Source organism: Ranitomeya imitator, chromosome 5 (genome assembly GCF_032444005.1).
Source record: "Ranitomeya imitator isolate aRanImi1 chromosome 5, aRanImi1.pri, whole genome shotgun sequence".
In the NCBI taxonomy this organism is placed as follows: domain Eukaryota; kingdom Metazoa; phylum Chordata; class Amphibia; order Anura; family Dendrobatidae; genus Ranitomeya; species Ranitomeya imitator.
The window spans coordinates 545,766,998-545,787,957 of NC_091286.1; the positions used below are offsets into that span (position 1 = coordinate 545,766,998).

The 20,960-nt window shown below is 45.5% G+C and overlaps 3 protein-coding genes across 3 annotated transcripts in view; 1 reads left to right on the forward strand and 2 right to left on the reverse strand.

The window, feature by feature from the left end:
- TM4SF18 (transmembrane 4 L six family member 18) overlaps positions 1-20,285 on the reverse strand; it is a 44,812-nt gene extending 24,527 nt beyond the window's left edge. The window contains exons 1-3 of the mRNA XM_069727619.1: positions 20,070-20,285; positions 10,769-10,864; positions 5,812-5,954 (exon numbers count right to left, since the gene is read on the reverse strand). Of these exons, the coding sequence (XP_069583720.1) occupies positions 5,812-5,954; positions 10,769-10,864; positions 20,070-20,246 (416 nt within the window). The 5' untranslated portion in view covers positions 20,247-20,285. The remainder of the gene's footprint in view (positions 1-5,811; positions 5,955-10,768; positions 10,865-20,069) is intronic.
- On the forward strand, positions 11,566-15,874 carry LOC138680759 (uncharacterized). The gene is made up of 4 exons (XM_069768027.1): positions 11,566-11,616; positions 14,568-14,709; positions 14,812-14,962; positions 15,043-15,874. The coding sequence occupies exons 1-4, from the start codon at positions 11,566-11,568 to the stop codon at positions 15,704-15,706; spliced, it is 1,008 nt and encodes a 335-aa protein (XP_069624128.1). The 3' UTR covers positions 15,707-15,874.
- LOC138638379 (uncharacterized) lies at positions 16,044-18,612 on the reverse strand. The gene is made up of 4 exons (XM_069727618.1): positions 18,410-18,612; positions 17,846-17,949; positions 17,606-17,752; positions 16,044-17,135 (listed from the first exon to the last, which is right to left on the reverse strand). The coding sequence occupies exons 1-4, from the start codon at positions 18,590-18,592 to the stop codon at positions 16,214-16,216; spliced, it is 1,356 nt and encodes a 451-aa protein (XP_069583719.1). The 5' UTR covers positions 18,593-18,612; the 3' UTR covers positions 16,044-16,213.
- Positions 20,286-20,960: the final 675 nt, after the last annotated feature.

Sequence of the window (20,960 nt, forward strand, 5' to 3'; positions counted from 1 at the left end):
GGAGGAGGGGGTGCGAATGGCTACAGCCAACTGTTTCCTAGACCGTGGGCTAGGCAGAACTGTCCCAAACTTGCTGTCCCCTGTGGACCCTGCATCCACCACATTTACCCAGTGTGCCGTGATGGACACGTAACGTCCCTGGCCATGCCTACTGGTCCATGCATCTGTTGTCAGGTGCACCTTTGTGCTCACAGATTGCCTGAGTGCATGGACGATGCGCTCTTTAACATGCTGGTGGAGGGCTGGGATGGCTTTTCTGGAAAAAAAGTGTCGACTGGGTAGCTCGTAGCGTGGTACAGCGTAGTCCATCAGGGCTTTGAAAGCTTCGCTTTCAACTAACCGGTAGGGCATCATCTCTAACGAGATTAGTCTAGCTATGTGGGCGTTCAAACCCTGTGTACGCGGATGCGAGGCTAAGTACTTCCTTTTTCTAACCATAGTCTCATGTAGGGTGAGCTGGACTGGAGAGCTGGAGATCGTGGAACTAGCGGGGGTGCCGGTGGACATGGCAGACTGAGAGACGGTGGGAGATGGTATTGTTGCCGCCGGTGCCCTAGATGCAGTGTTTCCTACTACGAAACTGGTGATTCCCTGACCCTGACTTCTTTGGCCTGGCAAAGAAACCTGCACAGATACTGCAGGTGGTGCAGAAAATGGTGGCCCTACACTGCCGGAAGGGATGTTGCGTTGATGACTAGCTTCATTGGCCGAGGGTGCTACAACCTTAAGGGACGTTTGGTAGTTAGTCCAAGCTTGCAAATGCATGGTGGTTAAATGTCTATGCATGCAACTTGTATTGAGACTTTTCAGATTCTGCCCTCTGCTTAAGGTAGTTGAACATTTTTTGACAGATGACTTTGCGCTGATCAATTGGATGTTGTTTAAAAAAATGCCAGACTGCACTCTTTCTAGCATCGGATACCTTTTCAGGCATTGCAGACTGAGCTTTAACCGGATGGCCACGCTGTCCTCCAACAGGTTTTGACTTTGCCACGCGTTTTGGGCAAGATACGGGCCCGGCAGATGGAACCTGTTGCGATGTTGATGCCTGCTGCGGCCCCTCCTCCTCCGCTTCAGAACTGCTGCCGCCTGCACCCTGTTCCCCCAATGGCTGCCAATCGGGGTCAAGAACTGGGTCATCTATTACCTCTTCTTGTAGCTCGTGTGCAACTTCGTCTGTGTCACCTTGTCGGTCGGTGGTATAGCGTTCGTGATGGGGCAACATAGTCTCATCAGGGTCTGATTCTTGATCAGCACCCTGCGAGGGCAATGTTGTGGTCTGAGTCAAAGGACCAGCATAGTAGTCTGGCTGTGGCTGTGCATCAGTGCACTCCATGTCAGATTCAACTTGTAATGGGCATGGACTGTTAACTGCTTCACTTTCTAAGCCAGGGACGGTATGTGTAAAGAGCTCCATGGAGTAACCCATTGTGTCGCCTGCTGCATTCTTCTCTGTTGTTGTTTTTGCTGAAGAGGACAAGGAAGCGACTTGTCCCTGACCGTGAACATCCACTAACGACGCGCTGCTTTTACTTTTACCAGTTTCACGAGAGGAGGCAAAAGAGCTAGAGGCTGAGTCAGCAAGATAAGCCAAAACTTGCTCTTGCTGCTCCGGCTTTAAAAGCGGTTTTCCTACTCCCAGAAAAGGGAGCGTTCGAGGCCTTGTGTAGCCAGACGACGAACCTGGCTCCACAGCTCCAGACTTAGGTGCAATATTTTTTTTCCCACGACCACCTGATGCTCCACCACTACCACTACCCTCATTACCAGCTGACAATGAACGCCCCCGGCCACGACCTCTTCCACCAGACTTCCTCATTGTTTTAAAAACGTTACCAAACTAACGGTATTTGTTGCAGTCACACAACTTACACGGTGAGCTATAACTTCAGTATGATTTAGCTACCCCTTTACAGGTGGGTGAGACCACAACGAAAATCAGGCACAATGTTACACACTCTGTTGTTGGTGGCAACAAATGAGAGAGATGCCACACACGCAGGACTGTCACTGAAGCGCAAATGTAAATATTAATCTCCCACTGATTTGTGTTTTTTTTTTTTAAAAAGGAGACTTTAGAAAAAAAAAAAAAAATGATTTTTTAAGGAAGAATTTATAAACCAAATAAAATGAAATGATTTTTTCAGGGAGAATTTAGAAAACAAATAAAACATAAAATAGCCTTTCTAGGGCCCAGTGAGTGAGAGAGGACGCACACAGGAGTCAGGAGTGGCACACAAGCCCAGAGGCCAATATTTATCTCCCACTGATTGATTTAGTGATTTTTTCAGGTAGATTTTGGAACCCAAATCAAGCAAAAAAATTAATAGGCTTTCTATGGCCCACAATTGGAGAGAGAGAGATGGCACACCCAGGAGTCAAGACTGGCACACAAGCAGAAAGGGCAATATTAATCTCCCACTGATTTGTTTTTTTTTTTTTTTTTCAGGGAGACTTTAGAAAAAAAAATACAAAAAAAATGATTTTTTTCAGGAATAATTTAGAAACCAAATAAAATAAAATGATTTTTTCAGGGAGAATTTAGAAAACAAATAAAACAAAAAATAGGCTTTCTAGGGCCCACTGAGTGAGAGAGGATGCACACAGGAGTCAGGAGTGGCACACAAGCCCAGAGGCCAATATTTATCTCCCACTGATTGATTTAGTGATTTTTTCAGGTAGATTTTGGAACCCAAATCAAGCAAAAAAATTAATAGGCTTTCTATGGCCCACAATTGGAGAGAGAGAGATGGCACACCCAGGAGTCAAGACTGGCACACAAGCAGAAAGGGCAATATTAATCTCCCACTGATTTGATTATTTTTTTTTTTTTCAGGGAGACTTTAGAAAAAAAAAATACAAAAAAAATGTTTTTTTTCAGGAATAATTTAGAAACCAAATAAAATAAAATGATTTTTTCAGGGAGAATTTAGAAAACAAATAAAACAAAAAATAGGCTTTCTAGGGCCCACTGAGTGAGAGAGGACGCACACAGGAGTCAGGAGTGGCACACAAGCCCAGAGGCCAATATTTATCTCCCACTGATTGATTTATTGATTTTTTCAGGTAGAATTTAGAACCCAAATCAACCAAAAAAATAAATAGGCTTTCTATGGCCCACTATCTGAGAGAGAGAGATGGCACGCTTAGGACTGGCACACAAGCCCAAAGGCCAATATTAATCTCCCACTGATTGATTTATTGATTTTTTCAGGAACCCAAATCAAGCAAAAAAATAAATAGGCTTTCTATGGCCCACTGAGTGAGAGATGACACAGACAGGGATGGCACTCTAGCAGAAATGCCAATCTTAATCTCCCACAAAAAAAAAAAAAAAGGAACTGTCCTTCAATTACTATCTCCCTGCAGTAATCTCAGCCAGGTATGGCAGGCAGCAATAAGGAGTGGACTGATGCACAAATTAAAAAAGTGTGGACAAACAAACAAGATAGCTGTGCAGAAAGGAAGGAACAAGAGGATTTGTGCTTTGAAAAAAGCAGTTGGTTTGCACAGCGGCGTACACACAGCAATGCAGCTATCAGGGAGCCTTCTAGGGCAGCCCAATGAGCTACAGTGCTGAGGGGAAAAAAAAAAAATGTAGCTTCCACTGTCCCTGCACACCGAAGGTGGTGTTGGGCAGTGGAAATCGCTACAGCACAAGCGGTTTGGTGGTTAATGGACCCTGCCTAACGCTATCCCTGCTTCTGACGAAGCGGCAGCAACCTCTCCCTAGGCTCAGATCAGCAGCAGTAACATGGCGGTCGGCGGGAACTCCCCTTTATAGCCCCTGTGACGCCGCAGACAGCAAGCCAATCACTGCAATGCCCTTCTCTAAGATGGTGGGGACCAGGACCTATGTCATCACGCTGCCCACACTCTGCGTTTACCTTCATTGGCTGAGAAATGGCGCTTTTCGCGTCATTGAAACGCGACTTTGGCGCGAAAGTCGCGTACCGCATGGCCGACCCCGCACAGGGGTCGGATCGGGTTTCATGAAACCCGACTTTGTCAAAAGTCGGCTACTTTTGAAAATGTTCGACCCGTTTCGCTCAACCCTAGTTAGTACAATACAATTGCTTGCTGCCAAATGATTGAGTTATCTTGTCAGCTCTGCTGCATCTGAATGCATATAGATTATTTCACTCCATTTCCTGATCTATGAGCAATATTGTGTGCACTTAGCTGAATATTTCATCATACAAAAGTCGCATATTATTTACTACTCAAAGACTTCACTGTGTTTGTACTAAATATCCTCTCCTTTGACACTTAGGGACTAAGCCAATTTTGCCAGTTTTGAGGAGCAGAATATTTTATTAATTTTTCCTTTTACGAATCATAATTTTCATATTTCTTGCTTCACATTTTCTCCTAAAAGTACACAGACAGCTGTCTGTCCTAACACCAGTAAATATTGCCAGATGGCCATGGGGACTTTCAGTAGACCTTGGGCTTTTTGACTATGATAGGTATAAGCTTCAATCACGTTAAAAAGTTTTGTGTTAAAACGGAGGTTCCACTCACTTTATCCATCTTTATGCAGTGATAAGGGTTGTGGCATTTGCAGGGTTAACCTGTTGAGGTTCTTCTGATTTGCTCCATTACGGTAGGATTGTACATGTGTATTACTTTTAAATGCCAGGCTGCGTTTTCAGGTGCTTAAAGGGGTATTCTTTTGTTATGAAATTGGTATAGTTAGATGAACAGCGTCACAATAAGACAGTTTGCAATTGATTTGCTTTTATATCTGCTTTCATTCTCTTGCTTTAAGAGCTTTTATCTTATGTAGCATACAGCTTATTGAAAAGGAGCTCTGCCACCAAAACCTGGCCAAGGATGCACAGAAGTTACATTCCAGGAGAGGAGTTAACTCCTGAGATACCAGCCACCTCTCTCCAGGCGACTAATTTCTATACAGCAGTTAGCTCCTCACCTTCCCCTTGACTGTCAGCTACTAACCTGTTATCAATCTTGAGTAATCACAAACTCCCATCCTGGCCCTCACCATCACCAGTTTTCACTTATGCAATTTTTGCTTATTCAAAGGCACTGTTATCTCTAGATGCAAATTCAGAGCAAGCACTGTTAGGCTATATTCACACTTTGCGGATTTTGCTGCGGATCCGCAGCGGATTTGACCGCTGCGGATCCGCAGCAGTTTCCCATGAGTTTACATTTCAATGTAAACCTATGGGAAACAAAAAACGCTGTGCACATGCTGCAGAAAAATCCGCGCGGAAACGCTGCGGATTACATTCCGCAGCATGTCACTTCTTTTCTGCGGATTTTCACCTGCTCCAATAGAAAACTGCAGATGAAAATCCGCAGAAGAAAACGCAGTAAAAACCGCGATAAATCCGCAGTAAAAACCGCGATGGGTTTTCACTGCGGATTTTGCAATTCTGCTGCGGAAAAATCCGCAGTGGAATCTGCAGAGTGTGAACATAGCCTTAATGTGTTTCAGCAGTTTGATGAAGCTATTGCACCAGAACTGGCACTCACAGAGGAGTACTCCCCAGTAATAAGGAAGTAAGGAGACTGGAGACCAGTGTGCTGCTCAAGGCACAACTTGAAAATAAGCCTTTAAAGAGGTTATACCCGTTCAGAAAAACCCAACACACATCCTTGGGTGCTGTTGATGTGACATCAGCATGGCAGCCAATTCCAGACACTGGAAGCAGCAGCAGAGACTCGGCGCTTGACTTGGGAAGGTTTAAGGGAAGGTTTAAGCCCAGTTTTTTTTTATAACAGTCATCGCCTGGGAGCCAACATTTTCTGCTTTCTACACATTTAATTAGAAAAGGAACGTACCCTCCAGCTGTGTTCACAAAGGGGTAACTCCATCCAGTCTCTGTCTTGCAGTATGGGCCCTGAGACAATCCCAGTGAGGAGATAATCAAGGAATATCCAGAAAACAACACACCCAGAAGAGCGAAAATTGCAGACCCCAGTCTCTGAAATATAACAAATAGTTGACATGTGATCGGGCCTTACAATCAGCTTTATTCCTCTGAACAGAACATATAATGAAAAAATAGTATCTGAATCTAACATCATCGCATCTAGTTAATAGTAATGCGTACAGTGGGGAAAAAAGTATTTAGTCAGCCACGAATTGTGCAAGTTCTCTCACTTAAAAAGATGAGAGAGGCCCAGAGGCGTAGCTAGGGTTTTAGCTTAGGGGAGGCGAAAAATCTGAGTGGGCCCCTAACCAGGTACCCCTGACTACAGCTATGTGGTGCACCCTAATTGTGAGCATAGAGGAACATCAGCAGATGACCGCACTCTGACTGAAAAAAACATCTTTTTAGACAAAAACGAACACTGATATTACTATATGGAGACCATATAGTGGTAGATACCAGTCCTGCAGACCATATAAAAGATCACTGGACAGTTTTAGATGGTGACTTACAGCTGATGGGCTTTCTTATGGAGTTGTTCACTTTTCCCATCTTTTCCATCTGGCCCAGAGCAACGTAAGAACTTCTCCAGCCAGGATTTGTCTGCAGAGACTACAACAAAGACACATCATACGTCCCACATTTCCAGCACCGTCCATATCTATTCCCAACCTGCACAAGCTAATAATTCTGCTGATACCGCAATACAGAGCCGCTGCTGCTGTATGTGTCCCTATTACTGCACCTGCTGTGTAGTACAATAATGGTGCCGCCCCACATAAAAATGCCACCACTGTGCCCCTTACATAGTAATAATGACTCCTTTGTGCTCTCTAGATAATAAAATTCACCCCTAGAAAACACTAATGCCCTGTGCTAGTGCCCTCCACATTTTGTGCCTAAAAAGTAATAATACCACATATGAAATTTTGATGGTCTCAGTGCTCTGAGTGCCCCAATAACAATAATGTTTAAGTGCCCACTTAACATTTAATAATGTCCCCTAAGTAGCCTCCATGTACAGCTTGACTACGAGCTTGTATACTACTCGTATTGACTACTCGTATACACAGTATGGTGGGCCCACAGCTTTCCTATACACAGTATAATGCCCCTACAGCTCCTCTATACACAATATGATGATTCCACAGCTTCCCTATGCACAGTATGATGTCCCCACTGCTCCCCTATACACAGTATAATGAGCACACAGCTCCCCTCTACACAGTATGATGATTCCACAGCTTCCCTGTACACAGTTTGATGTCCCCACTGTTCCCTTATACACAGTATGATGAGCCCACAGCTTTTCTATACACAGTATAATGCCCCCACAGCTACTCTATAGACAATATTATGATCCCACAGCTTCCCTATACACAGTATAATGCCCCCACAGCTCCCCTATACAAAACACAGTATATAGTTAATAGTGTTCTGACACCGTGCGTCGGCTGCACTGAGAGTCATGATGCCAGGAGGAAATTAACTTCGTTCCTCACTGCAGCCTAGGGGGCGGCGCCGTACTGTTTCAGTCACAGCAGCTGTAACTGCGCCTCTTAGGGTATGTGCACACGTTGCGGATAACATTGCGGACTTTTCCGTTCGGATTCTGAAAAATCCGCAGGTAAAAACACCCTGCGTTTTACCTGCGGATTCCCAGCGGATTTACTGCATATTTTGTGCAGATTTCGCCTGTGTTTTTACACCTGCGGAATTGATATGCTGCGAAAAAATACAACGCAGCGTTTCCGCGCTGTATTTTCCGCAGCATGTGCACTGCGGATTTTGTCTTCCATAGGTTTACATGGTACTGTAAACCTGATGGAAATCCGCTGCGGATCCACAACGTGTACACATAGCCTAAGGCTATGTGCACACGTAGGAAGGGTCCCTGCGGGTTCTCCCGCAGCGGATTTGATAAATCTGCAGGGCAAAACCGCTGTGGTTATCCCTGCAGATTTATCACGGTTTGTCTTGCGGTTTCCGCTGCGGGATTACTCCTACTATTGATGCTGCATATGCAGCAATATGCAGCATCAATAGTAATGTTAAAAATAATTAAAAAAATGGTTATATACTCACCCTCTGACATCCCGATCTCCTCGGCGCTGCACGTGGCGGTCCGGTTCCAAAGATGCTGTGCGAGAAGGACCTTCGTGACGTCACGGTCATGTGACCGCGACGTCATCACAGGCCCTGCTCGCATAGCAACCCTGCCACCGGACGGCCGCATGCAGTGCTGAGAGGTGAGTATATCATGATTTTTTATTTTAATTCCCCATTCGGGAAGTAAGCGGATCAATGCATTCCTATGTGTGCAGAATCGCCGCGATTCTGCACAAAAGAAGTGACATGCTGTGGATTGTAAACCGCGGCGTTCCCGCGCGTTTTTTTCTGCAGCATGTGCACAGCGTTTTCGGTTTCCCATAGGTTTACATTGAACTGTAGACTCATGGGAAACTGCTGTGGATCCGCAGCTGCAGAAACGTGTGCACATAGCCTTAAAGCGCCACTCCAGCGGTGAAATAACAAAAAATGCTGCAGTGATGCTTTAAATGTGATGCAGCTCATGGCTTACCCAGCTGATAAGTATAATATGCCCCCTACCTCCCCTTCCCAGAGAACAACTATTACATGTGATGGAGTGCATATAGTCTCTTAGGCTACTTTCACACTAGCGTTTTCTGCAATCCGTCACAATGCGTCGTTTTGCAGAAAAAACGCATCCTGCAAAAGTGATTGCAGGATGCGTTTTTTCCCCATAGACTTGTATTGACGACGCGTCGTGCTTTGGCGGACCGTCGGGAGCAAAAAACGCTACATGTAACGTTTTTTGCTCCTGACGGACCGCTTTTTCCGACCGCGCATGCGCGGCCGGAACTCCGCCCCCACCTCCCCGCACCTTACAATGGGGCAGCGGATGCGCCGGAAAAATGCATCCGCTGCACCCATTGTGCAATGCAGCAAACGCTAGCGTCGGAATCTCTCCCTGATGCATTGCGACCGGGAGATTCCGACGCTAGTGTGAAAGTAGCCTTAACAAAACCATATAATAATCAGCCCCTCAGTGTTGTTGCCCCTCACCCACCTCGGACCTCACAATACCCTTATCTTCTCACATTCACCCCCCCCAGTGCCCTGTCCCCCTCCCCCACCTAAGCCCCCACAACACCCCCATCCTCTCACATTTACCCCCCAGTGACTGACATGCCTATCAATTTAATGCATTTTATCCCCAGAACAGCACTTACCAATGACGTTTGCAGCAGGACCAGGAAGTATCTGAGTGAAATGCAGGTGGGCACTAGGACCCAGCGTGCCTGCCCTGAGCCAATCCCAGCGTGCACACGGAGGGAACTTGGGAAGAAACCTTTAGCCTGGGAGGAGGTCGGTCAGCACAATACAGTGCAGGAGGGAGATTTGCAACTGGCCACTGTGCTGCCAGCGTGCAGAATCTCCGTCAGGCAAGAGAGCAGGCATTTTGCTGCTCTCCTCCTGTGCTGTATTGTGCCTCATCACGGAAGTGGCAGTGCCGGCTCCCAGTGGGCCCCTTCATGTGACAGGGCCCGGGGCGATGGCCCCCTCTGCCCCCCCAGTAGCTACGCTACTGGAGAGGCCTGTAATTGACATCATAGGTAGACCACAACTATGAGAGTCAAAATGAGACAACAAATCCAGAAAATCACCTTGTTTGATTTGGCAAGATTTATTTTGCAAATTATGGTAGAAAATAAGTATTTGGTCACCTAAAAACATGCACGATTTCTAGCTCTCACAGACCTGTAACTTCTCCTTGAAGAGACTCCTCTGTCCTCCTCTCATTACCTGTAGTAATGGCGCCTGTTTGAACTTGGTATCAGTATAAAAGCTACCTGTCCACAACCTCAAACAGTCACACTCCAAACTCCACTTGGGTGAAGACCAAAGAGCTGTCGAAGGACGCAAGAAACGAAATTGTAGCCCTGCACCAGGCTGGGAAGACTGAATCTGCAATAGGCAAGCATCTTGGTGTGATGAAATCACCTGTGGGAGCAATAATAAGAAAATGGAAGACATACAAGGCCACTGATAATCTCCCTCGATCTGGGGCTCCACGCAGGATCTCACCCGGTGGGGTCAAAATGATCACAAGAACGGTGAGCAAAAATCACAGAACCACACGGGGGGACCTAGTGAATGACCTGCATAGAGCTGGGACCACTGTAACAAAGGCTACCATCAGTAACACACTACGTCCCAGTGACTCAGATCCTGCAGTGCCAGACGTGTCCCACTGCTTAAGCCAGTACATGTGCGGGCCCGTCTGAAGTTTGCTAGAGAGCATTCGGATTATCATATGAAGGTCCTGGAGTGGACTAGCCAGTCTCCAGATCTCAACCCCATAGAGAACATTTAGAGGGAGTTGAAAGTCCATGTTGGCCAGCGACAGGCCCAAAACAGAAGAGATCTACATGGAGGAATGGACCAACATACCACTAACAGTGTGTGCCAACTTTGTGAAGACTTACAGAAAACATTTGACCCCTGTCATTGCCAACAAAGGATATATAATAAAATATTGAGATGAACTTTTGTTAATGACCAACTACTTATTTTCTACCATAATTTGCTAAATAAAACTTGCCAAATCAGACAAGGTGATTTTCTGTATTTGTTCTCTCATTTTGACTCTCATAGTTGTGGTCTAACGATGATGTCAATTACAGGCCTCTCTCATCTTTTTTAGTGGGAGAACTTGCACAATTGGTGTCTGACTAAATACTTTTTTCCCCACTATATATAATTACATATCTTACATGGACGCCATAGAAATGAATTGTCCAATCATGTACAAGGCAGAAATCAAAATATATCATACTCACAGAACAATGCATGCGGTACACATGTTTTTCAGCACAGCAAGTTGAGCTGCATTTATAGAAATCTACCAACAGGAGGACAATGGATAAAATGATCATCTGTAATGAGAATAAACCAGGCATAAAAAAATATTTTAAAGAATATTTTTATTATTAAAGACATAGTTTTGTGCATAGTTTTAAGATTGAGAGGAATCTCAAGTCCTTTGTGTTCAGCCTAGAGCCTAACTTGTTGATCCAGAGGAAGGCAGATGCTAATTACCTCATACTAGGGGAAAAAATGTTTCCCAACTCCACATCTGCGGATTAACATCCCATCACACAATCTAGTGCTCAAGGACCTCCTTGAACCTGTGGCAGAGAGTTCCATATTCTCACTGCTCTTAGGCCATGTTCACACAGTGCGTTTTTTACCGCGGAACCGCGGCGGTTTTGCCGCTGCGGTTCCGCAGCTGTTTTCCATGCAGGGTACAGTACACTGTACCCTATGGAAAACAGGACACACTGTGCACATGGTCCGGAAATTGTTAAAAAAAAGACGCGCTGAATAGCTCCCGGAAAAAAGAAGGAGCATGTCAATTCTTTTTCCGGAGCCGCAGCGGTTCTGCACCCATAGACCTCCATTGTGAGGTCAAAATCGCAGTAAAACACGCAGATCAAAAATATATCTGCGTGTTTTACTGCGGTTTGATGTGCAGAACCGCTGCTGCAGGAAGTTCGGGGAAGCGGGCGGAAGTGCGTGGGCGGAAGTCCGTGGGCGGCGTGTGTGGTCCTGACTGTATCCCGAAGAGACTGTCACCATGGAGGCATACCGTTGCATGGGGATCGATGTCGGGCGTCTGATTGATTTGGTAAGTCTGTGTGTCCGTCCCCATGCGACGATATGCCTCTATTGTGCTAAGTCGCCGTATCGGACTACTACTCCCATCCGGTATTTAGGATGGGAGAGTTGTCCCTGTGTCCGGCGACTTAGCACAATACTAAAGTTCACACCAAACACAAACACACAATACACAAACATGACACACAGTACAGTACATACAACACATAACATAGAGTATATACTCACCATACACCACACTTGTAGGCGAAGCCCTCGATCCTCAATGAAAAAATCCCAAAATAATAAAGCAAATCCATACTCCCTGTCCGCAGAATCCATAACCGAGTGTCCCACGCCGATCTCCTGCTCTCCGGTGATACACTGCCAGGAGCGAAGCTCCTAGCAGTGTATCGCGTACTGTCCCGGAGCTCAATGGCGCCGGCGTCTCGGTTAACGGCAGTACAGCTGCGTTGAACTTTCCCACGCAGCACTGCCGTTAAGCGAGAGTACCGGGGTCAATGACCGCCGGTAAACTCGCTCGCGCATGCGCAGTGACACACCGACAGGAACTATGGCTCCTGTCAGTGTGTTGCTGCAGCCGTGGAGAGCAGACACATCTCTGGATGTGTCTGTTCTCCATGGAAGATCTTCGTGGGACCCTCGATGGATTTCTGCGGACAGGGCCAGGGAGTATGAATTTGTTTTTTTGTTTTGCCTTTTTTTCAGGTCGAGGGTCTTCAGGATGGATTGAGCGTGCAATAAAAGAATTGTCAAAAAGTGTGTGTCTTTATTTCATTAAAATATTTTTTCTAGTGTTTGTGTTTTTTTTTTTAACCCTTTCATTGGCTTAATAATGGATAGGCGTCTCATTGACGCCTCTCCATTATTAACCGGGCTTAATGCCACCTTACAATAGCAAGGTGGCATTAACCCCTCATTACCCCATATCCCACCGCTACACGGGAGTGGGAAGAGAGGGGCTAAGTGCCGGAATTGGCGCATCTTTTTGATGCGCCTTTTCCGGGGCGGCTGCGGGCTTATATTTGTAGCCAGGGGGGGGCAAATATCCATGGCCCCTTTCCTAGGCTATGAATATAAGCCCACGGCTGTCTGCGTAGCCTTTCTGGCCTAAAAATATAGGGGGACCCCAACACGTTTTTTTTCGGGGCCCCCTATATTTTAGTGCCAGAAAGGCTACGCAGACAGCCGTGGGCTTATATTCATAGCCTGGGAACAGCCATGGGTATTTTAACCCCTTCCCGGGCGTCAAATATTGGCCCACAGCTGTCTGCTTAGCCTTTCTGGCCTAAAAATATAGGGGGACCCCAACACGTTTTTTTTTTTCGGGTCACCCTATTTTTTAGTGCCAGAAAGGCTACGCAGACAGCTGTGGGTTAATATTCATAGCCTGGGAACAGCCATGGGTATTTTAACCCCTTCCCGGGCGTCAAATATTGGCCCACAGCTGTCTGCTTAGCCTTTCTGGCCTAAAAAAATAGGGGGACCCCAACACATTTTTTTTTTTTAGGGGGGTCCACATATATTATAGTAAACCTTAGGATTAATAATTGATCGGCGTCTTATTGACGCCTCGCCATTACTAACCGTGCTTAATGCCACCTTACAATAGCTTTAGGGGTAGGGTTAGGATCCCTGTAGGGTTAGGGTTAGGATCCCTTTAGGGTTAGGGTTAGGATCCCTTTAGGGTTAGGGTTAGGATCCCTGTAGGGTTAGGGTTAGGGTTAGGGTTAGGATACCTGTAGGGTTAGGGTTAGTATCCCTGTAGGGTTAGGGTTAGGGTTAGGATCCCTGTAGGGTTAGGGTTAGGGTTAGGATCCCTGTAGGGTTAGGGTTAGGGTTAGGATCCCTGTAGGGTTAGGGTTAGGGTTAGGATACCTGTAGGGTTAGGGTTAGGGTTAGTATCCCTGTAGGGTTAGGGTTAGGGTTAGGGTTAGGATCCCTGTAGGGTTAGGGTTAGGGTTAGGATCCCTGTAGGGTTAGGGTTAGGGTTAGGGTTAGGATCCCTGTAGGGTTAGGGTTAGGGTTAGGATCCCTGTAGGGTTAGGGTTAGGGTTAGGGTTAGGATACCTGTAGGGTTAGGGTTAGGGTTAGTATCCCTGTAGGGTTAGGGTTAGGATCCCTGTAGGGTTAGGGTTAGGGTTAGGGTTAGGATCCCTGTAGGGTTAGGGTTAGGGTTAGGATCCCTGTAGGGTTAGGGTTAGGGTTAGGATCCCTGTAGGGTTAGGGTTAGGATCCCTGTAGGGTTAGGGTTAGGGTTAGGGTTAGGATACCTGTAGGGTTAGGGTTAGGGTTAGTATCCCTGTAGGGTTAGGGTTAGGATCCCTGTAGGGTTAGGGTTAGGGTTAGGGTTAGGATCCCTGTAGGGTTAGGGTTAGGGTTAGGATCCCTGTAGGGTTAGGGTTAGGGTTAGGATCCCTGTAGGGTTAGGGTTAGGATCCCTGTAGGGTTAGGGTTAGGGTTAGGATCCCTGTAGGGTTAGGGTTAGGATCCCTGTAGGGTTAGGGTTAGGGTTAGGGTTAGGATCCCTGTAGGGTTAGGGTTAGGATCCCTGTAGGGTTAGGGTTAGGGTTAGGATACCTGTAGGGTTAGGGTTAGGATACCTGTAGGGTTAGGGTTAGGATCCCTGTAGGGTTAGGATCCCTTTTGTGGTTGTGTTATGTTTAGGATCCCTTTTGGGGTAGAGTGCTTAGGGTTATGAGCCCTAACCCTACCCTAACTATTTCACTTTATAGTGTGTTTTTTAATGAATGTTGTTGATTGTCGCACGAACCACTCAGGATTGACGGCGACAGAGCTAGTGGTAAAACAACTGCACACAAGCGTTTTTATTGGTGTTTGTGTTTTCAGTTTGTGCTTGTGTTCAGTTATTAGGGGTTACTTTGAAATATTTCCAGCAATTGTGTAACATTACTTGGTCGCGCTATAGATTATGAGATGACACTATTGTATTTATTGTAGGTTCGGGATTATCCGGCCTTGTGGGACCCAGCCGATGAATCCTACAAGGATAAATATTTCCGGGAACTAGCCTGGACCAAAATTGTACGAGACCTTATCCCAGATTGGGACAAGTATCCAGGGAGTACACAGCAGCAAATTGGTAATTTTAATTAAATTTATTTAGTAAACCTTGAGTATATTAAAAATATAATTTGTTTAGATCTCACAAAAAATGTTGTATTTTGTAACCTTTTTTTGGTAGATAACGATGTGAGGAAACGGTGGCGCTCAATCAGAGACCGTTTCACGAAGTTCCTGAACGAATGTTCTAAGAGTGGCTCTTCGCCGAGCAAAAGTAAATTTCCATTTAGCGAAGAGCTGCAGTTTCTTGTGTCCAGTAGGACATTGAGAAAGTAAGTTAAAATCCACTCCACATGATTATTTAAATATAATATGTTGTGCGAAAAATTGATGTTTTTTTTTTCTCCAACAGGACGGAAGGAAACATGTCGGTAGCTGATTTGGAGGACAGCGACAAAGAGGATGGAGCAGGCAGTTCCTCTGGAGTGGGAGGGACCATCTCTACCTCCACTCCCACAGCTTCTGCTGAATCAGCATCCACTTCAGCAGCTGCTGCATCAACATCTAGTTCAGCAGCTGCTGAAGCATCTGATTCCGCAGAAGCTGTGAGAGTGGAGAAGAGAGCTGTCTATCCGGTGGCAGCAGAGAAAAAAAAAAAAAAAACAAAGAAAAACCAAGATGACCAAACTGTCCAAATCGCTTGCGACACGTTAGATCTATTAAAAAAATCTAGTTCTGATGACCACTGCGACTCCTTCGCAATAACTGTGGCAAGAAAAACACGCTCCCTGCCACCGGATAGACAATCTCTTTTCATGTCCATGGTCCAGATGTCCCTCACTGCTCTGGAGGACCCTGCTCCGATATCTCCATACAATGAAGTTCTGATGGGGGTGTTGGGACTTTTCAGGCCCCGACACCGAACACCGGAAACACAAGCTACCAGACCCCAGTATTTGGCCCACAGCCAAGTTACTTCTGGAGATAGAGGAAGTTCGCAGCATATGGGGGGAGCATCATATCAATCAGAGGGATCAAATTTCCTCTATTCTCCAGAATATACTTTTCTGAATTGAACATGGGCAAAAATTTTCAGTGGCACCGAGTTTTTTTTGGTTTGTTTTTTAGCTCCAGTTGCCGGTTGGCTTTGAAAGGGGCTTTTTTTTGTTTTTTCTAATTGAAAAATCTTTTGTAAATATTGCAAAGAATTTGTGTTCTTTTAAATATATTACATTTCAAACAGACTATTCTCTTCTTTATTACAATGCGGTCAAGGCCGCTATCCTGGGTTTATGGGCTATCAATTAGTGGTTTATGTGTTGATGTGTTAACAATTGTATACGTCATATTGCTATTATTTTCATAAAACACCCAATTTTTTGTAGCCAAAAAAAAAAAAAAAAATTAATTACACCCAAATAGATTTTTTATTGATATTACAATCAATTATTTAACACAGTTTTTTTGGTAACATGAAACAAAAAAATTTTTTTTCAAACTTTTGTGTTGGTTGCTGGCGTTTCTCATTCTTCGGGATGTTGTCAAAACTGTTATCAGCGATGTCGGCAACATTTCTGGGGGGGTCAGTGTAGATGCATCCTTCTCTGCTGGTCAGGCTGCTCAACACCAGCACAGGAGTATTGCCAGTGCACGGCACCTTCAGGACTCATAAAGTAGTCAGTGAAGGATTCTCTCACACGCACACCAGAGTTGGACGGCCTACCCAGACCCCCGTTGTCAACTGGATTAAATACTGGCTGCTGGTACTCCACATCAACGTCAGTGTTGTATTCACGAGCATAGTTGTGGAGTACACAGCAAGCCTTTATCACAGCATCAACGGTGTCTGTGTCCAACTGAATGGCAGTGTGAAAGATCCTCCACTGACTAGTCATGATCCCAAAGGTGCATTCCACATATCTGCGTGCACGACTCAGCCGATAATTAAAAATCCTCCGTCGGGCATCCAGTCCCCTTCGTGGGTATGGGCGCAGCAGGGTTGTCGTTAAGGGAAACGCCTCATCCGATACCATCACGAACGGCACTGGATGTGTGGAACCCGGCAAAGGTCGTGGGGCTGGGAGCGTGCCGCCATCTCGAAGAATTTGCATCCCAATCTGTGACGTTCGCAACACCCGAGAATCCCCAGTACTACCATAGGCACCAACGTCAATGGCAACAAATTTGTAATGGGCATCAGCCACCGCCATCAGGACCACTGAAAAATACTTCTTATAATTAAAGAAGCGTGATCCTGATCGTGGTGGCTGCTGAACCCGAACATGTTTACCATCGACTGCACCTATGCAGTTTGGGAAATTGGCCACAGACTGAAAGCCTGCTGCAACCTGCAGCCAAGTCTCCTCGGTTGGGGAAGGCATCACCATGGGCTGCAACTTCTGCCAGATGACGGTACATGTACACCTCACAATGTTAGAGATGGTAGATTTACCAACTCTAAATTGGAGGTGCAGGGATGTATAGCTCTCTCCTGTGGCCAAAAATCTGAAAAGAAACAAAAAAGAAAATTAGAAATGTCACACAAAAAGGTAATTACAACATGTCACAAGTTAAGGCCGCTATTATATGCGTCCAGCACCATTCAATAATGCTGGCATTAACACCCAGCACAACACAAAGGGTGTAAAAAACATTAATAAAAGGCCTGATGGGACTTGTGCACACACGCATGCGAGATATGACCAAATGTTGCATGGTAATCCCCGGACCTGCTGCATGCACTCCGTTGTGGAGCGTGCGGCTCCATGTATTGGTATGTGGGTGCAGACTCCGCTCCAGAGTGCAGGCGGCAGAGCCGGGGTTTACCATGCAACACTCGCCCGTATCTCACGTGTGTGTGTGTATGTGTGCCCCCTGTCCAAAAAGAGGACTGGGTGGGTTTAATCACACATACTGGACACACACACAAGTAAAATACAGACCTAACAACATTCCCCCCAAAAATTGTTACTTACCGCAAGGTGATGAGCAGCCTTTCTTCAGCAGAGATGGACTTCCTCATCACTGTGTCTTGCAGTGTTAAATGGGGTGCCAGGATGGTAAGCAGTCTGTCAAAGGCAATAATTGGTAACCGACAAAACGATATAAATTTTTCAGGATATCTGAAAATTGCAAAAGAACAACAAAAAAGGGTTACTTCACAAGTATTGCTAGCCAAAAAAGGTAAATTAGTCATTCTATATATTTCTACTTACCTCCTCAAATCATTGTACAGCACATGAAAGTGCCCCTTCTCAGTTCGGTCTTCTACAAGCGGGTGCACCCACAATCGTTTCTGCACACGTCTTCTCGGCCGCCGCTAAATAGAAAAATAAAAAAATATTTCGTAAACACAACAATTAGAAAAATATATCAAACATGCAAGGAAAACAATGTCGATTATGTAAGGATACGTGTCCACATTCAGGAAGGCCCACCCCATTCTAGTACGCAATGATGCCAGATGTGTTCATTGTACAAATCCAGCATCATCACACCCGACGTATAGGGTCCTCTTTTATTCATTGCGGAGCCGCAGTTTCACAACAAGGAACACAGACATGCTGTGATCATAAAAGACGCGCAGCATGTCCGGAGTCGCAGGGCTGACGGATGACACACAGTGGACACGTGATTTCATGACATCACCTCCAGTATGCTGACATGTGGACGCTGCATGTTTGGCGCTGCGGCCACACGCAGCGCCAAACATACAACGTTTCCAGAATGTGGACAAGTACCCATAACCCAATATATAAAACAAACAGACATCTGCTTACCTGACGTGCATGTCGATTCAGAATTAGAAGCATCAACCCCAGGATCGCAATCCGGTGTGGCGTGCGGAGCTGGATCCGTGGGCTGTCATCTGGACGACGCTCTGCACGTCCACTCATTTTGATGTGTAAGTTCCAAAATGGAGGATGGAAGAAGAAAAGGGTTGGACAAGGAAATGACATCATTTTTTTTTTTTCTTCCCCCCACTGCAGTAAACTTTATTTCTGTCAAACACAGACAATCTGCAGACAAAACTGCATCAAAAAACGCACTAAAAAACGCACTAAAAAACGCACCAAAAAAACGCACCAAAAACGCACCAAAAAACGCACCTGCGTTTTCTGCAGAGACCTGCGGTTTCAGTCAGGAAAAAAAAAGGATGGAAATCCTGAACGTGTGAACATACCCTTACAGTAAAGAATCACCATTAAACCTTCTTTCCTCTAGAACAGGGATGTCAAACTCAAATACACAGAGGGCCAAAATTAAAAGCTGGGACAAAATTGTGGGCCAACCTTGATATTTATTAAAAAGATGTTTACACTTGAGGGCGTTATTCCTTATCATCGAATATAACAATGAGTTTTTTTTAATGTGGAAACAAACTTAAAGGGGTTGTCTCACGAACAAAGTACATTTTAGTTAATAGATCTTAGAATAAAATATTGGAATAATATGTTATGTAAGAGCAGTTAAAAGGATATGGCCCAATGGCCTAATTTAAAAAAGTTATCACAAAGGATAGAAAAACTTATAATAAAAAGTATGATGCAAACAAAAGTGCCCCCAAACACAGTATGATACACCCACAGTGAATTCCTCCATGCGCACGGGGTGAAACTGAGTCACTTCTCATGGGCAAGCAGTGAGACAGGGTAGTCAGGAGGTCCGAGGTCACTTACCAGGAGGGCTCGAAGTACAGAGGGATAAGTCAAAGGCATGGTCAGGAAACAGTCCAGGGTCAAATGCTAGGAGGGTCCATCAAAACCAGGGGGCACAACAAACATATAGTCAGAAGCCTATTCCAGGGTCAGACAACTAAAGTCAGAGTATCAAAAGCAGTAGGGAGAATCCACATGAGAAGTCACAAAAAACCCTATGTCTGGCACCAGGGTCAGAGGAAAGAGATACAGCGCTAAGCAAACACATCCAGCTTAGGCAAAGCTACAACTGACATTGCACAGTCCGTGAAAAAGGTATGCGGGTGGCACTTGCCACAGGCTTGAGAAAGGTTCACATCTTTTTGGGCCGAAACGTCGCTGCTAAGATGGGCTAATTAAATATATATTTTTTTCACTACAAACGGTGTGCTGCCTCTGATTTTTGGAGCTCTACAATTGAGGTTTGATATCTGCATGGGGGGCTCTGCACCCTGACTCTCTTTTCTTTTGTGCTGCTCTTGTTTTTCCTTTTCTAGATAAAGATAGATAGATAGATAGATAGATAGATAGATAGATAGATAGATAGATAGATAGATAGATAGATAGATAGATGCCGGCAAGTGCTTGTTACCTGGTAGCAGTCATATGTGTAAAGTCCTAATCTTATAGAAAACTTCCCGTCTTGCTCACTAGTCTTCCCTATTTTCTAATTCCCACATAGCTTCACATTATTAAGTGTACTCAGCAGTAAATGCAATAAGACATATAACATGATACTTACCAAAATGCCCCCAAAACAGATACCTTGGAAATACCAGACATAATTTGTGATCTGATTGTTGGCAGCATACGTGTTCTCCCCATTTGGAAAGTATAGCAGGATATTCACAACAATGCTCCATACGGCCAGAGGAATAACAGCAAGAATGGAATATTCTGAGCAATTCTTAAGAAACATCTTTGAATAGCAACGAACTAATAGACAGAGCGGTCGGGCTTGTATAACATCACTATGGTTTCTGCAAGTGGTTGAGTAAGTGGACAAAGCAGCAGCTGAACGAGCAAGTTGCTGGGAGATGAACCAGCACACACAATCGCTGACTCACAAACAGTACAGCAGACACATAAGTGACGGTAGTATTTATGGGAGATCTGGACTGAAGAAGAAACCGCAACTACTTAAAGGGAACCGTCACCCCCCCGCCCCCCCCAGGCGTTTGAAACTAAAAGAGCCAACTTGTGCAGCAGTAATGCTACATTCTGACAAGATGGCTCTTTTAGTAATTGGTGCTGTAACTGCAGAAATAATCAGTTTTGTAATTTGTCCTAAATACCTGTCTTCAGTCCTGGAGGCAGGCCTTTCCCCCCTGCTGCAGACGCCACACAGCTGTCGCTCAAGTCTTCTTGGCGCCGGGCGCCGCCTCCTCAGCGCTGTTTTGAAATCAGCCGGCGCCTGCCCTCTTTTGTCATGCCTGGGGCAGGCGCAGTGAGCGCTGCCCGTCTGTCCTCATATGCAGTCTCGCTGACTGCGCCGGTGCGGCCGCCCTGCCTGTGAATCCCAGCCCCACAGTGCGAATAAATCAGAAGACACTGCGGGGCTGAGGGCCACATCTTCTCACTCCCCGTTCCTCCCTGGTCCTGTGTGGACAGTGGGTGTCTGTGTAAAACTGCA

Bases quoted from the DNA above. Each gene is read 5' to 3' on its own strand.
- LOC138638379 (XM_069727618.1), bottom strand. From the start codon at position 18,592: ATGATGTCATTTCCTTGTCCAACCCTTTTCTTCTTCCATCCTCCATTT. The intron at 17,950-18,409 runs GTAAGCAGATGT...TTTTCTATTTAG, and splicing joins TGAATCGACATGCACGTCAG to CGGCGGCCGAGAAGACGTGT. The intron at 17,136-17,605 runs GTAAGTAACAAT...GTTTCTTTTCAG, and splicing joins AGGCTGCTCATCACCTTGCG to ATTTTTGGCCACAGGAGAGA.
- LOC138680759 (XM_069768027.1), top strand. From the start codon at position 11,566: ATGGAGGCATACCGTTGCATGGGGATCGATGTCGGGCGTCTGATTGAT. The intron at 11,617-14,567 runs GTAAGTCTGTGT...TATTTATTGTAG, and splicing joins TCGGGCGTCTGATTGATTTG to GTTCGGGATTATCCGGCCTT. The intron at 14,710-14,811 runs GTAATTTTAATT...TTTTTTTGGTAG, and splicing joins GAGTACACAGCAGCAAATTG to ATAACGATGTGAGGAAACGG.